At 37.4% G+C, this 18,445-nt stretch overlaps 1 protein-coding gene across 3 annotated transcripts in view; it reads left to right on the top strand.

Annotated features, from left to right (window-relative positions):
- Positions 1-18,445, top strand: part of LOC106139962 (GATA-binding factor C) — a 93,369-nt gene that overhangs the window by 22,289 nt on the left and 52,635 nt on the right. For all 3 annotated transcript variants that reach the window (XM_013341476.2, XM_013341477.2, XM_013341475.2), the window contains exon 3: positions 9,731-10,270. In XM_013341476.2, the coding sequence (XP_013196930.1) occupies positions 9,731-10,270 (540 nt within the window). The remainder of the gene's footprint in view (positions 1-9,730; positions 10,271-18,445) is intronic.

Here is an 18,445-nt window from a genome sequence, read left to right as displayed (position 1 = left end):
AGTCGATTATCCCATATCCCTAGTTACCACGTGGCATTGTCCTGAGTCCCTGGACTGTTCGATACCGTAATGCGCAAGTCACGAGCGGTTATGTAAGCAGGCTGCCGCGGCGCCGTCATTATAACCATTATTATAGGAACACCAACTCGCAGGCCATTGTCAAGATTGTGGGGTCAGCGAGACTTGGTGGAGCTAGGGCTTGTTCAGGTGGGAGCAATTTCGTTCTTACTGCCATCCTTCGCTTACATAAATTAATAACACATACTACAAACCAAGATTGAGCCGCGTCATAAGTAGGTAATTTTTGTCGTGTTATGAAGTCGACCATATCATATTTTTTATATATTTCCAATACTAGCAGAAAAATATCAATTTCAACGTGTAACTAAGGATGGAATCGCAGAATTGTGGTATCTATGAAAAAATAAATATCAAAATGGACAATAACAATGTTGCCACTAACAAAAGTGACATCAACAACTAAACATGTGTTGCAACAGTGTCAAATCTATATATACAGGGTTTTTTTAATTAAGTGGAATCCTTTTAACAGGTAAATTAGCATACCAAACTGAACTAATTTTAGTACGGGACAACCATGAAAATACGAAAATAAAATCAGCTGTTTCATAGATAGATAAAACTCTTTATTGCACCATTAGAGTAAAACATACAAAACAACATTATTATTACGTTTCGGTTGCCTGTGCGACTGTGCACCTTTTGTATAAAGCTGATGATATTTCTTCGCGATTTCGAGTTTAGTTGCATAGTAAAAGTTGTTCAGTTTGATGCACTAATTCAACTATAAGAAAGATTATTGTTAATTAAAAAACCTGTACAGACAACCCTTTCACACTTCGCTCGCCTTTGAATAGGCCTTTATACAAGACAACCGAGTAATTTCACAATTCCTATAACCCAATAAATCGTTGCTTGTTTAAAAACAATTTACTCGGTCCAGGGAAGCTGTTGGTTAGATCACGTCTAATGATAGATATCGTGAGCTTGCCTTGTTAATTATGGAAATTGTGACCGCTCATATTAGCTCGTATCGTGGCTCACGTGATTTATGTAAGGTTTTGTTGTCGTGATTCTGTATTTGCATCTCGTTGCCAAGTGCGTCATTGTAGATTTCAATTATATTATTAATTTTAAAACATAGTTGTGGCAGTTATTACTGATAAGGATGTTCTAAACACTAAAATTGAATCAAAATGTTCAGGCATGCGAAGAAAATGATAAAATGAAAAAAGTCAATAACTTGCATCGATAGGATGATGGATTTGTTTTCTTCTTATATTTACATGAGAACAAATTAGAACTCTTCAGTGAAATAATAAATGATTTCTATTATTAAATTAAAAACCAGTTTGTCCCAACCGCAGTGCAATCGGTTGAACTTTGTAGGCTAAGATATTATGATTGTTTCCAAACGACCTTGTATACTAGCTCAATCGGAGATTATAGATACTGACCGATATATATCGATATAAGTCGAGTGCCGATTATATTCGAGTATAGATTTCATATCGCATTAATCTAAAGATACAAAAGTAACCAAAAGTCAAATATGCTATTAGCCGATAAGTTTTAAATGTCGATAAATCAGTCCTTTCGACTACAATAAAGGTTAATATTATTAGTTTTATCTTAAGTATAAATTTTTAATTTATTGACAATTCAAATAAATATACCTATATACCCATGTAAGTAAGTACGCAAGAGGTCTTGTTTGAAATGCTAAAAAAATAAGTTTTTTCTTCGTTACCACATCACCATGTAATTTTCCTTTTTAATTGTCATCATTTCTCATACACCCGGAATTTAAGCTTAATAAATGATATTGTATAATTTGAAGGCTCAGTATACGGCTGTCAAACCAACGTAGTGGAAACTACCACAGGTCGCGATTGCTACTACGCGGCCGGCATAGCAAAGAGGCGGCTTCTTTGATGATCCGGATCTCAAGTGTAGCGTGACATATCCGAAGTCCGCGGTCGCTTTTTACGGATCTATGAACTCTCGAGTGGCGTGCTTTCTTTATCGGCTCTTGATTTGTTTAAAGTTTGACCCTTACACTCTAAGTCTCGATTAGTATATTAATTTCTCTGGATGTATGGTAGGAATTTCTTTTGCGGTAGTGTCTTGTTAGATTATATTTCTTATTTTGCCAATTGTAGTATGTTTTTTATTATTTAAATAAGGGTTGTCGGTATTATCATATCGTTCTTATATAATGAGTACAATATCTGATCTGATGAGGTTAGCCTCATCAGAGAGTAAAGACGTAAAATACAAAGTTTTAATACTTGTTTTATGACTTCCTATGACAATGACAACTAGATATTATAATTCGATAAACGAAAGCATGTGTTTCTAATACCACCAATAAACAATAACAACAGCGAAACTTCCTTCCTCATTACTCGGAAACAAAGCGAGAGGGCCATCGACAGGCCCTTGAACAATGAGAAATTTATTAAAATGCCATAACAATAAAATTCGTGTCCGGACATAAGCGATGGTAAGTTATTCTCCAAACGCCACTTAATGAGAAGTGATGGGTTCGTAAGAAAATAAAATAAAAAACAATGTTACCTACGCGGGGTTCCGCGAGCTCCCATTCGTATGCAGGGCGCATTTCCTTTAAAATTTCATGTCCTGTATGCAAAGAAATTTGGTCAGAGTTGTAGAATAATACAGATATTGGTAGAATAATTAAATGGAGATCAATTTACACTTATAATTAAGTATGCAATGCTTTTTAAGCGTAAGAGAAACCAATTAAATTGTTGCGCGTTTAATCTTAGGGCTCCAACATACTTGCGTTTATCCAGAACATGCCTTCGATTGCTAGGTCTATAAGCAGTACTTATCTAAATATTAAATCAGTAAAAGTTTGACCGAGAGAACTATGACGAGATTTTTGTACAGAAATAAATTTTGTTTAAATAATTTTTGCGGCAGATTTTACGATTGAAAAATATTGTTTCTGGGTTCAATAGCATTTTATCAAATAAAGGTCATAACGATAAATTAAATTACTGATATAAAAAATAAGTTTCAATATTTAAAGTGTCATAGCTATATTGTGCGTGAGTGTACTATAAATCATTGAGACACCCACGACGAAAGCTATCGCTAATCCGAGCTTAAAGCTCCTGTCGCAACCAAACTTGACATGCTGTGAATGAGGTCAGGAAGCTCAGACGAATGAAAAATTGGGGCGACTTTTTACCAATTCAATAGTTGGAGGTATACATTGTACCCATGGGTAATGGGATACTAACTTGAAGACACTATCACTAATATTATAAATGCGAAATCGAAAATTAATTTGATTCCAAACATTTGCTATTTTTTTTCAGGAAACGTGTTTTTCGGAAACCATCAACCATCTCCACCAGAATTGACGATTTAAACACAAAAATAATGATAATTTTCGGTCAGTAATTGAACGGGGATTTCCCACAGCAAACAGTGCCCTCTGCCGGCTAATTATGAAAGTATGCAAATCGATTTGGACTCTGCATAACAAACGCACCGGGCGCTCCAATTTTGACTCCGAAATATTCAAATACCATGTTGCAATTTTTGAAAGTTGGAAAAAAGCGGTATTAACAAAGAACTCATGGTATTTATAATCATTTAAATTAGGCTAAATTGCCAAAGGCTTCGCTATTTTACATTTTATTACTTAATGGTTTACTTAAGTACTTACTTGTAACTTTTTAGTTGAATGAAATATTTTAAAGCTTTTGCACTGGGCTATAGAAATTTCAATAAAAATGTAGTAATCTCACTCCTAAAGGTTTGTCTGTCACTAGTCTTACTGGCCCTAATCTTATGGGCCATTTAGAAGTTTGTGAGTAAACAATTAAAACAAAAGCAAAAGCCTCTTTCATCTTTATGAAATGAAAAACTTAATAAAATTAAATGATAAACTTATTGTTTTAATTTACACCCATACTCAGGAAATATTTGTTTTGAAACTATGTTAAAAAAAATTCTCTGAGACGTCAATTCATAGAATGCCTGTTATGAAAATATACTTATTGAATCCTAAACTACGAACGAAGTTATGGCCTTCAATACCGCATAAAACATTCAACAAACAAATCACCTCGACTCGATGTGTGCGTCTTGTCCTACACATACTCGTAAACTAATTCCTAACTGCTGTACAACCAAAAATATTTAACGACAGTCGCGGTCCGAATATAAACAGTCCGATCGCACACGGCGTGTCCTCTGATTGGATTATAATGCTTTTATATTACGATTCTTATTACTGGGATTGCTACTGAACGGCGTGTGACAGGCGACGTCGGGAATAACAACTAGTGTCGGTGGACGGAAGGCCTGTCTTGTCGAACTCGACGACATCGGACTAAGCCGCGATCGATTCCGACGGGGTGGATTCTAGACTATTTTTAAACTAGTACGAAAATAGAGGTTTTTCAGTTGGAGCGGAAGTGTATTTAAGTAATTTGATACAATCATTTTTTCTGTTAAGAAAGTATATTGACGGCCTCTGTGCGGCGGTAGTACGCTTGTCTGTGAAACTGAAGGTCCCGGGTTCGAATCCCGGCCAGGGCATGATGAGAAAAGAACTTTTTCTGATTGGCCTGGGTCGTGTATGTTTATCTATATAAGTATTTATCATAAAATATGGCATCGTTGAGTAAGTATCTCGTAACACAAGTCTCGAACTTACTTCGAGGCTAACACAACCTGTGTTATTTGTCCCGTATATATTTATTACATATTTATAAACCTAAAGTCGCAAAATTAATAAGTGATGAGTTTATTTTAGGAGAGCATTTTGTTCGGTTGTTTATGGAGATTGCTTGACACGATGCGTATCATACATTGTATAAAACAACAATACTTATAACATTTAGTATCTACTGGAATCTGCCCGTGGTTTCGCTAGCATGTGTTATTTAGCTTTATATGCTTAATTAATATACTATCAGTTCAGTAGATGCGTGATTGCGTGAAAAAATAACAATCACACAAACTTTCGCATTGCATTTATGATACTAGGATTTATATGAGTAGGTAGTAAAAAATAATTATTTCTCGCATTTATACGAATTATGTTTATTACACGTTATACAAACAACCCGCCGTATTATTAGTATTTAAAGAAAATCAGTCTTCCAAGATCGTAAGTACATTTACTGCGGCCATAAACTTTGAACGAGAGGCAGGCGGGACTTTGTGGACCACATCAAAATCGTCATTTGGATTCCGCGACGCATAATTCCCACGTTAGGCATGCCTGTATTTAAATACATTAAGTCTTAATGTGGAAACGGCAGTCATTCCAATTGGAGCAAAATATAGCAGTGATTGTTCGCTGCTAAGGAGAACCAAACAAATTTATAAGCTTTTACCCCGGAGGGCTTAGCAACTGGGGAAATTTCGTGAATTTCTACGAGCATCATACTTTCTATTTGTTTGTTAGCCTCTGTATGTTAGTTATATTAACCTGTGAAGTTTCAATATGTGATATGGTATGGTATTTAGTACCTATCATTCTAAGAGGCAACATAATAATTTCAGCTTATGTTAAATTCTGGACATTTGTCAATAGCTAGCCAAACGAGTTGATTTTTTCTACGCCTTCCATATTTTGCGCCAATAACATTATTTTAAACCAAAAAGGTGAACATTTTAAAAGCAAAGCAGCGTTGCGACGTTAGTAGGCACCTAAAATACTCCACGTCGATACGACGATCAATAAATTAAAATTAATTCGGCGTGCGAACGGCGAGATCCGATGCGCGATACCGACGCCTACATTTATCATTCGCTAACACGTTATACAGGGCCGTCGAGGGATTGTAACCTTTATTACACTGATATAGAGGTTATCACCATGATTGAGCACGTAATGATCTGCTGCGGTAACAAAGGATAACACGTCTAAAGACAATAAGAGGAAGGGATAAGTTGGTTTGTGTGTTTACTGTCGACACTTGGCAAGGCACGCAGTTTGCATGCGGATGTCGCGGGGCGCATATATCGCGGCAGACTGGACGACGCTGTCCGTTTGACCTTGACCATTTGGTTCTCACACACATATAACGTCTTTATCCCTTAACAGTTAATAGTCACAAGAGTGATGATGGAATTTAGTTCCTTAATTTAATCCAATATCGAATAAAAGAAATACCATAAGTTTATAAAGCCTGAATTATAATTCGCGCAAGTACAGAAGAACTTCATTTTTCTTCGCTAACAAAACATGTTTCTCACCTTGCCATATACTTCCCTCGCATATAAATGCTAACATAATAACCAATTTTAGGGGACAATTGTCGGAAGATGCCCCGCTGGGCCGCATTAGGGTAAATTATTGGTATGCATCAGTGACTGAAGCGAAAAGGGTCAATTTTCGTCGCTAGCTAAGGTGGTTCCAAGGGAGCTTGACTCAATATAACCACGCCTAAAACCTTTGTCGATTTAAGCGCAGGGCGGGAAGAATGAATTACATAGGTACTCTTCAAAACTTATACAATTAAGTGTCGACTCATAACGATAGCTTTTGTTATTTATTGCACATATTTTCTGAGTATTATTACATGTAAATTACAGCTAGTTACCATTCTAATAGATCATGAATCAAAATGGTTATTGCCTCTTCAATAGCTATCGAATTTTGTCTCCAAAAATGTACTTTTTTAAAAATGTGTTTATTTTTATGAAAACCTTCAGAATACCATATTTTTATTTGTATCAGCTGTTCATAATTTTCGTATAAAAAGCAAAAAGGGGTTGTAAAAACCGTTACAGACAGTAAACAAGACGGGTGTAGTGCTTCGGCGATTTTAACAACACTTGCAGGACCCTGTGGCGCGGTGATGATAAGATCTTGGCGCTGCATCTGCCTATGGGTTCGATGTTCGGGGTGCCATGGGGGACGGGGGTTCAATTCCGGTGTTTTGTTTCCAAATGGCTGTGAGAATTCTTAACTCGATTCTGATTGGTTTATGATTTGAATTATTTCCGCCTGCGGCTTCGCTCGTGTGTAAATTGTATCCTTTAATGATCGTTATGCGTAAGTTTTAATTGAAAGTTTCATCTACATAAATAAGCTCAGTAGATTTTGTGTGAGAAAGTAACCGACATACTCAAAAACTTTCGCATGCATAACATTAGATAAGTTAGATTTGATATTTTACAAATATCTTTATAATCAGAAATCGAAAAGAAATCTGAAAACATAAAGATATAATATACGAACACATTCATTTACGGACATACACACTCAAAGATTTAGAGATAACGATATGTGGATCCTAATTCAATTTCCGCCTGCATATTTATAGTTTTTGTTTTCTATTAGCCCTTGCTTGTAAAACACGAAATCCCCAAACAATCAGGCTTAGTGGAACACCGGTATCTAGTACAATGGCCGAAACTTGCAGCCCTCTAATGAATAAAAAGCGCCGGTGGCCGGCCGGTACTGCGAAACTTATTCGAAAGAGTTCTCGACCAAATTCGATGTAGAGTTGTATTGGAATTGTCGCATGGTTTCGTTTTCGGGCGTTCGTGGTACGGGGCAGGTAGGGCATGTGGCGAGATCTAGCGATAACAGGAATTATTCATACGCGCCTTATCGGTCCGCCATCGCTGGAGCTATTGTGAACGCGGCCTAACGCGCGAGGGGTGGCTCCCGTTGTCGCGGCCGCTGTCAAAACGTTGTTGTGTGTACTCGGCTTAATGCAGCCCGGATTGATTATTGTTTTATGCGGTGTTGTTCCAAATAATGACTCTGAATCTATAGTGAATTTCAATTAAGTTACTGATTAGGCATTTTTTTTAAAAAAACTTAGTAGCTACGTGTCGAGAGCTAACTGCTACGCCGAAAAATGGTGTAGCTACGAAGTCTACGAAAGTCCTACAAAACGAGAATCTTCAAGCTTAATTTTTTAATGGTTTAGTAGACATTTTCATTAACAATCCGCTGTTGTTCGCTCTGTGCAATAATTTCAACAAATTTTAATAAATATGTAGTACTTCTTAAGATAGCTTTTCTCTATCTGTCTGCAACGCATTTAGATTATAATGAATTTGTTATAATCAACGAAGCTTTCGGTCATCATATCAATCTCTTCGTAAAGCTGTAATACCGACAGTTCTACAAATTAATCACTTTCGACATTGCCGCATAAAGTTCGTTCCCCTGCGCGTCCGCTAGGTCGCGCTGTACGGGCGCCCTTGTGATAACCATCGATGGTTATCTCACTATGCGATCGACACCTGGATCGGGTGATGCGGGCATTTCTATTATTTTACATACTTACATTTACTGATCGCCTTTGATTTTTAACAATGCTTGCAAATTGTTGTATCGGTGGTACAGATAAATATTTTTTCCCGGAGTGGTTGGCAGAGACTACATCTTTTCACTAGATATAGTAATATTTAAATGGGAAAAACATTAATTTACTATTAAAATTAAAATAAAAATGTACTCTCGTTTGAATACTTTCCCGAAAGTATGAAGAACTCGAATTCTACTTATGTCTAGACAATTCAAGGCAGAAATCAAGGCTCCGGAGAATACCCTAGTTATAATTCTTATCAGTAGGTAAGTACTTGTACAAGTACTTTACTGTCAACGTCAATTATTTTATCTTCAATTTTTGATGCACGTACAGATGGCACGATAAGCCTTATCACAACGCAAGTATCGCTAATTTTGGAAAAGATTTATATAAGTAATTGTAAATCATATACTCGGAAGGAACCAAATAATTTGTTGGAGTAATTTAATCGTACAGCTAAGGGTTACCAGTAAGTCGGAATTAGCGCCCGCAGCGCGCCGCGGGGATGCGCGGGCCGGCGCGACTCACGCCCCGCCAAACAAGCCAATCCACGCCCAGCCAACTACCCTCCGATAACAACACCCGTACATATGTTTCCTTTCACTTATAAATAATAATTGTGCACCTAAATTAAAAAAGGGGAGCCGCATTGCGTGCCTGTTTGTTGATTTCAAAATAAATAAAACTTACGCAACGTTATTTATCTAAATTAAAATTCATAAATATCGCAGTTACAAAATTATTTCGCAAATAATTACGATTGTTATAGAAGTAAACACTTCACCGACAAAACAGAACGCGGCGTACGCAAACAAATCAACTTGGTGTATCATCAAAACTGACACCTCTATGCTCATAATTAATGAAATTTCCAGCTGGCCTACTGTTTTAATTGCTCTGTGTTGTGACACGGCGTTTTGAAATATTTTTGGAAAGAGCCGCGTTGTTCATGGACGCAGCCACCGAAACCCACTGAATAATACTAACCCATTATTTGTTTATCAAATACACATTAAGCATTAAGAATATTCATGACCACATTTACTTTGCTCGTAGATGAAGATGTCGTGTGAAAGACCAGTTGTTAGATACAAATTATATTAATTTAGGTAAACGCGGGCGTGTACAAAACGCCTTCAAATTGTCCGCTTAATGACGCGAGTTTCGATGTTTCGACTTTCGGGCTCATGTTACAATGACTCTTATCTCTAGATCACTGTCAGCTGTATAATGGTCACTTAAACGCTCGTAAACTTCGAGAGCATCAGGGAATCAAATGACTAATACCCACGCTGGACGAATTGTGGGGAAATCTATCACAACTTCATAAATCTATTTTCACGACATACAAAAGTGTCTTCATTATTATTTTTTCGTGTGCGCAGGTCGGACGTTAAGCGGCAGCAGCGGGCAGGTGTGTCGGCCGCACTTCCACACGCCGCTGCACCCGTGGCTAGAGACCAAGGCCCTGAGCGGCGGCGCGTGGGGCGGCGGCTTCCAGCAGGACGGCACGCCGGCCGACAAGCCCCTCTCCCCCGCGCAGCATCACCATCCCCACCCCCTCTTCTCGTTCCCTCCGACGCCGCCGAAGGACTCCACGCCGGACTCCGTCGCGGCGGCGGCGCTAGGCCAGCAGGACTACCAGGCGGCTGTGGCGCACGCGACGGCCATGAGCGTCGCCTTCATGCAGCAGCAGCAGGAGCTGCCGCTTTGCGGGGACGTCAAGCCCATGATGGGGGCGCCGCCGTCGAAGCAGCGCGAAGGTGCGCAGCCGGACTCGTGCCCCCAAGAGTCGAGCCAGCCCTCCGGCGAATACAACGCGCAGTACAACGCCGCCGGCGGCGACTACTACAACTACCAGGGAAAGGGGTTTAGTGGGCAGCAGCAGAATAAGCCGCGGCCGAACAAGACGCGAACGAGCGCCGGTGAGTCCGCGCGGACTGCCCGTGCACTGCACTGCATTCGACGCACCGACACACGCTCGACGCTTATCCGATCACAGCACCGTATTCCAGCTTATAATTAGTTGCCGAAGAGCTGTCCCACGCGGACCGGCTATCTGCGATCTACTCGTACGTTTTCACTTATAAAATTCATCGTGTCTAATCAGTTAATAAATCAAATACGGCGAGAGCCGTTCGAGGCTCGTTAATCGAAGCCTAACAAAATGGTTGCCTCGATAGTGAAACGTAATTAGAATCTCAGTGCAGACTGTTTCATCGACAATAGCGATTATTAATTCGATAAACGGCACTAGATTAATATTTTAGTTTGGTATTTAGAAATGGCATTGTAATAAGATTGTGTCGGGAATGCGAGATGTGTTCGGATAAGCGTGGTCCTTGCACCGGGGTTGTGGCGCCACACGTTCTCTCTCACGGCATCGTTGCGGGCTTGGGATCATGTCGATGTTGACTAACGCTTTTCTAACTGCTATTGGTGGAGGATTTACTAACCGGTTTATTTTGCAGTTTTCGTCTTCAACGCGTCGAAACGGATCTCTGTATGAGTCGAGTTTGTGGGATGATACTTGGCTCTATAATGTCATGTTTAATCATAGTGAAATAGAATTAACCGCGGCAGGTTGCGCAGGCGCAGCAGAACTTGATTGTTCTCGGACGGTGTGAACGCGGCTTCCAGTGATGTTGACCAAACAGAGTGGTTTCTCATTATTTAATTGTCGCATTGTTTCAAATATCCGCCGGTGAACAAAAGCTCTTAAGTAGATTTCTATTAATTTTCCAGTCACTTTTCTAAATTATCTTAAGAACTGCCGACTCATTACGTTAATTAAAACACCTTAATGTTGAAAGTGCGAAAATAATACATGTGTGAACAATGTTATAAAAATAAAATAGTACCTAATTTTTAATTAATGCAATTTAGTTCGTGTTAGAGAAATGTTTTTGGAATATTGTTAATTTTACTATGAGATTAGCATCTGCATACCTATTATTTATGTTCTAACATCAAACAATATACAAAGTTACATCAACATAAGAGTGATAATATATTTATTTATTTAAAACATTATTGCACAAAAAAAAAATGTACAAAAGGCGGACGTAATGCCGTTTGGCATTCTCTACCAGATAATATTTCTATCTACTAAAATTATAAACACTTCACATATATTGATCTAACAAACTGATTTTTATAAATAAAATGTTAGGTATTATCTATATTTTATTGAGATTTTATTTTCTTAGACAGCATTAAAATTTATGGCTGCCAACATAAAGCATTTTTACAAACTTTTGTTTGAGATTATGTCAAGTAACCTTACTTATTATATCGACCTTATACATTGTTAAGCACAAGTGTATACTTTTCGCAACAAATATTCAAAAATATTTATCAGATATAAATTACAAAGAATTGCTCAACAGTTATTGTATTAACACCACATAATGCCGCTTTATTTTATATTTATAATTGTAATAACGTCTCTCATAGTTAACTTTGACAATGACGGGAACAAAAATGGCGCTTATTGTCTCATATTAGAGTAATGAATGGGTCTCTTTATGTAGAGTGACTGTTAATATGACCCACCTTCAAGTGGAGTTACAATTAGACATACATACATAACTTGATACCTCTTTCCACTTTCCACAATCTCTGCACAGTTCTTAAGATTCATCTAGTGAGGACGTCCCCGTCTGATCAAGAGGTTCGTTTCAAGAGACCTTTTTCTTCTAAAGATCCCATTCATACTCTCTTTGGGCATATTTATTTAGTCCATAGACAATAGATCCACACGAACATACCATCTTAGCATTTCTTTCTCTGTTCCTGGGTTATATCTTCTTTCATATCGCAGCATTCCCTTATCCCACTGTTCCGTATTCAATTTTAGACTGAACATACTTCTGAATGCTCTCATTTCCACCGCGTTATTCTGCTTCCAGTTATAATAACTATGTTTGTTCAATATTTTTGGAAATTTTAAGCGCCCGAGCATTGAATCTCACGGATCGTGAGATCTAACGAATGGATTCCCAGAGATAAAACAATATCGGAAAACAATAAAGATTTTAATTATAACGGATACAGATGTTAACATATTTTTGCTAGATGTTTTCTTCTTATTATGAAAGTCTCTCTTGTCTCCATTTTAAAATGACAATGGAGTTTAAAATTGTAAAAGCAACTGGTTTTTTGTGAGGAGTAAAATAATATACTCGTAATGATCTAGATAAAGTCACTTTCAGTTCATGTTAGTTTCAAATTAACTTTTCTTCATCAGTTTTACTTTAGACAACATTAAACTAGAAGATTATAGCTTGACTGAACATTGCTGTAAACTGCGCAAGATTTACTCATCGATCCAAAATACCGTTCCAATTCACACACATTGTTCAATTCGCGAACTACGATATAAGAGCTTCACAACAAATAAAAACGCACACACACTTTAAATAATATATGTATATTGAAAAATAAAAGCGACCTAAATTATGTATCTCTTTGATGAATTATTGCGTAGTTAGTTTTTTATATTCAAATTTTTTCACTAAAGTTCCTTAATAAAAAACAAAACATGTAACTTTTTATAACTGGCCAGTAACATGTGAAAAAGAGGTTGATACTATTTAATGTATAGACTTAATAGGATGACAAATAGAGGGAAATGAAGTGATTCTTTACATAAATTTCAACATCCCGCCCACCAAGGACTTGTCCTTTAAAAAACAGTCTATAAGAACTTAGATTCACTTCAATTAACAAAAATTCTAGGACGTATTCTATGTCAAACCTTATTGATTAATTACATGTAAACGTAAGATTTGTGAAATTATTATAAAAGAAAAATTATATACAATAAAACCGCCCACCGTGACAAGGCTATTACATATCTATAATACAAATGCTATATTTATTATATAAAACCGCCCACCATAACATATGGTGGAACTAAAGAAAGAACCTAGAGAATATTATTCAATTAATAGAAACTACGATTAATTTTTAACAAACATGAATCATTTAGGCAGAAAACAAAGTTTATTTATAGGACGTTTCAACAATTTGTCCTTGCATTTTATCGTTACAACACGAGTAATGTTATCTTTGCCTGGATGAGTTTCAATGATTCTACCAAGAATCCATTTAGTTGGAGGAAGATTATCCTCTCTAATAATTACAATATTACCAACATCAGGTTCTGATTTTTTAGTAGTCCATTTATACCTCTTATCTAAATTTAATAAATAGTCTTTTGACCATCTATGCCAGAAATCATTCGTAATTTTTTGGACTAATTTCCATCTACTAGTTAAATTAACATTTTCAGTTTGATTCGCAAAATTATTGTCACATACATTAATGAGAGGTTCACCTACTAGAAAATGACCAGGCGTCAAGGGGAGAGGGTCGACTGAATGTTCACTTAACTGAGTAAGTGGTCGAGAATTGAGGCAAGATTCGATCTGCACTAAAACCGTACACATTTCCTCATAGGTCAGACTACGATCCCCTATCACCTTCTTTAAATGTGTCTTAACTGAGCGCACACCTGCTTCCCAAAGACCACCAAAGTTAGGACTAAGAGGTGGAATATAATGGAACTTTGTTCCTTCCATAGCTAATAATTCCGCAATCTCTTGAGGAATAATTGATTTAGTTGCGTTGAAAATTTCTCTGAGCTCTTTGTCAGCACCAACAAAGTTAGTGCCGTTGTCGCAATGCAAGTCGGTGCAACGACCACGACGACCAACAAACCTACGAAAAGCGGCAATAAAACCTTTGGAAGTCAAATCAGATACCACTTCTATGTGGATAGCGCGAGTTACCATGCAAACAAATAGGCAAATGTAGCCTTTGTAGGATTTAGCTCCTCTACCAGGAGAAAATCGGAGATTTATGGGGCCCGCGTAGTCCACACCTGATGACATAAAAAGAATTTCGCCATTAGAGTTTATTGTTCGAAAGTACACCACTCCAGCGTAAGCCATTTGAGATGCGTCTGCGAAGGCATGCAGTTCAACTTCACAACCTTGATTAAAATTTAGCCATCTTGGAATAAATATGGTTTTCAGTTCTGAGAGTTCAGCTCTGTATTTGAGCCATTCGTGTAACAAATCTTCAGGAAGTTCATCATCCCAAGACAACCCAGACTTCCACAATTTTTGAATGAAAACCTTTGCAGTTAAAACAACTGGAGCAATCCAACCCATTGGGTCGTATATACGAGCAATGTCAGACAACACCTGGCGCTTTGTTGGTGATTTATTAACTTCATGTAACTCTACTGCATATTGAAATTCGTCTGAATCTCTGTTCCAACAAATGCCCAGAACTTTTACCATGTTGTCAGCCTTAATATGAATTGATGGAGCCGTCTTCTGATTGTCTTGACCGATGAACTGGAGCAATACCTTGTTGTTGCTACTCCACTTCTGTAATTGAAATCCGCCCGCTTCCATTAGCTTGTTCATTTCAGTATAAATTTGAATAGCTTCTTCTTCTGTTTCACAGCATGTCATTAAATCGTCGACATAGAAATCTCGTTTCGTGATTTCTGATGCTGTAGGGTAGTTGAGTTGTTCATCGTCTGCTAAACGTTGCAGTGATTTTACTGCTAGATGAGGTGCACATGCTGTTCCAAAGGTGAGTGTGAGCAACTCGAATTGACCCAGTGGTTCATCTGGGTTGAATCTCCATAATATCCTTTGAAAGCGTGTGTCGTCATCGTGTATACGTACCTGCCGGTACATTTTGACTATGTCTGCAACTATACATATTGGGAATCTTCGCCATCTCATCAAAATGTGCCTTAAATCTTGCTGCAGTTTGGGACCGATAAGAAGGTTGTTATTCAACGAAACACCGTTCGCGCCTTTACATGATGCGTCGAAAACAACACGTAATTTTGTCGTTTCCCTATCTTCCCTTACTACGGCGTGATGTGGAAAATACACTGCCTTTGGATGAATTGTTTCGTCCTTTATTTCCCTCATATGACCCAGGTCCAGATATTCTTGCATTACCTTACTATATTCTTCTTTTAATTTCGGGTTCTTCTGTAGCTTCTTCTCCAAAAGATAAAATCTTTTCTGTGCTATCTCCTTCAACCCTCCGTATTGACACTCTGGATCATCGCTATTAAAAGGCAATCTAACCACAAACCTACCTTCCTTGTTTCTAGTAGTAGTTAAATCAAAAAACTCTTCACATTTTTCTTCCATCTTGCTGAATTTCTTTTGAATTGAGTTTGGCTCATTTCTAACTCCCAAAACTGTTTGAGTAAAAAGTCTTCTTTGACCTGAACATTTAAACTTACCATTTTTGTGACATCAGTTGGTGCTCCTTGCGGCACCTTACCTGAAATGATCCACCCAAAGATAGTGTTTTGTGCTAATAAGTGTCCCTCTGGGTGTTTGATGATGTCATTCAAAATGATGTCGCCGTATACTTCGGCTCCTAGTAAAACGTCGATTCTACCAGGTGAAATAAATCCTGGATCGGCCAGTGATAGGTTCTCGATTTCTGACCAATCAGGTGATGAGGGTTTGCTAGTAGGCAAACGCGAAATAAGAGATTTTAATACGTAAGCAGAAATTTGAATACATTTACTTGGGTCCCTACGAGACTCAATACGGAAAGAAACCATATGTCTTATATGCAGTCGACCATCTCCTACCCCTGACACGCAGCCGCTAACAGGTATACGTTTAAGGCCTAACGTCTGAACAGTTTCTTCTGTTACAAAGGAGGCTTGAGAGCCTTGGTCGATCAAGGCACGCAGTAGACAATACTTCCCGTTGAATGAATACGCTTTTACAATGGCCGTTGCCAAAAGAACGTCAGCTGAACCGATGACCGCTTCTTCCTTCGCAAAATTGGCAACGACGTTCACGCCATGATTGGGTGATGAATGTTGAATATCTGCTTGATTTGGTCGCTGTGATTGTGTGTGCGAGTGATTGATTTCCGAATTATTTGTAAGCTCTTGCTGTTTCTCCTTCTCTTGATGAAGCAAGGAGTGATGTCGTCTACCACATCTACGGCAACTTGTTGTGTAACGACATTTATTAACTGAGTGAGTGGGTGATAAGCAGTTATAACATAGCGATTTGGTCTGTACGAAATCTTGTCTCTCACGTGGTATTAGTTGTCCAAAGCTCTTGCATTGGTAGAGAAAATGATCTCCCGAACACATAGTACATTGATGTTTTGTAATGTTGTCTTGAACAGATGCAAATGATTTAACCTTCTCTGTACGTTTGTATTGAGGAGCCTTGGAAATTTGTTTAGCACTGTCAATCATTTCCAGTGTCCGAAAACGAGATTCTAAAAATAGTAAGTACCAGATCAGACCACGAAGGTAAGGCATCGGATGCAATTCCACTGGTATTGACTTCCCATTGACGGAGTGATTCATTGTCTAGCTTGGACACCACTAAGAAAATGAGGATGACATCCCACTGCTTTGTCTCGATTCCTAAATTATTAATTGAGGTGATGCACGACGTTGTTGTATCCAACAAACTTTTTATTGCATGGGCTGATTCGCTAGTTATTTGTTTTTGACTGAATAAATTCTTGAGTATTATGTTTAAGTTGTACCTTTTGTTGTTGTATCGAGCTATCAATTTTTTCCAGGCAGAATCGTAATTTAAATCCGTGGTGGGCAAATTTCTTATAAGAACTTCCGCTTCGCCTGATAAAGTACTTTTAAGATAGTGCAGTTTTTCTACAGCGGACAAACTACGGTTCTTGTGTATAAGTGAGGTAAAAAGATCGAAATATTGCTGCCAGTCCTCATATTTACCACAGAATTTTGGTAACTCGATTTTTGGTAATTTGACTTCGTTGGACCTGTGTTTTTCTACGACAGACTGAGATTCCATGGACCCTTGGGCTTCCTCGAAGACATCTCCCGTTCCACGAAGAGCCTCTTTCAAACAGCCCTTGTAGTGAGTGTAAGTTTCTTCAAAAATATCGTATATCCCTTTAACAAAATACTCTTGAGTTTTGATTTCTTCTGTAGTTGCTGAACCGTAAATATTGAAATGCTCCTGATTAAATTCTTTCCATAAAGCATCAACATTTTCTAGTTTAGTTTCTATATATCCTCGTGTTATTCTGTCCTTCGGACTCTTTTTGTAATTACTTTCAGCTTTTAATAACTTGGCAAGTCTTTCTTTTTGGATAACGATTGATTTATTCACACTCATGATGATAGGCAAGTTTGTTTAGTGAAAAGTCAATGGAATTCCTAATGAAAATAATCTAAATATATGGAATATTGAATTAAATTATTTGTAAATGTCTCTCGTAAAACGTTTGTGTATGTATTTCCCGTCTAGTCACTGGGTATAACTCGAATTATTCAAAGTTAATGAAATCACTTAAATTTTTTTAAAGTTCATACAACTTCGTGAAATTTGCAAGTCCAATAATTAGTTAATTTTATAAGTTCATTTACTCACAGTTTTATGGTCCAAATTAGCTTGATTTATAGCACTCACCACTACCACTTTGTTGAATGTTCATTAGTCTTTTTGAATGTTATTCCCGGGTTTCGGCACCAATTTTGTTCAATTCGCGAACTACGATATAAGAGCTTCACAACAAATAAAAACGCACACACACTTTAAATAATATATGTATATTGAAAAATAAAAGCGACCTAAATTATGTATCTCTTTGATGAATTATTGCGTAGTTAGTTTTTTATATTCAAATTTTTTCACTAAAGTTCCTTAATAAAAAACAAAACATGTAACTTTTTATAACTGGCCAGTAACATGTGAAAAAGAGGTTGATACTATTTAATGTATAGACTTAATAGGATGACAAATAGAGGGAAATGAAGTGATTCTTTACATAAATTTCAACACACATCGTTAACTTTTTGTTCGGCTTTAATTGCAGTAAAAACAGTGTGTAATTGGAAATTGAACTATCAGCTAATTTAATTAATTAATTGTCTATTGTTACTGTTACAGAGTAAACAAACAGTATTTCTAGTTTTCTTAATTTATTGCCAGTGTGCATGTCGGTTCGTAATGGATGTTTTGTTCAAGATATGATTAAAATTCTTGATTGAAAACTTCAATCGGCTTAAATCAAGAATCATGAATTTGTACGAA

This window comes from Amyelois transitella, chromosome 7 (assembly GCF_032362555.1).
Source record: "Amyelois transitella isolate CPQ chromosome 7, ilAmyTran1.1, whole genome shotgun sequence".
In the NCBI taxonomy this organism is placed as follows: Eukaryota; Metazoa; Arthropoda; class Insecta; order Lepidoptera; family Pyralidae; genus Amyelois; species Amyelois transitella.
Note: the sequence above shows the minus strand (reverse complement) of the source record. Positions and strands in the feature narration are given on the sequence as shown.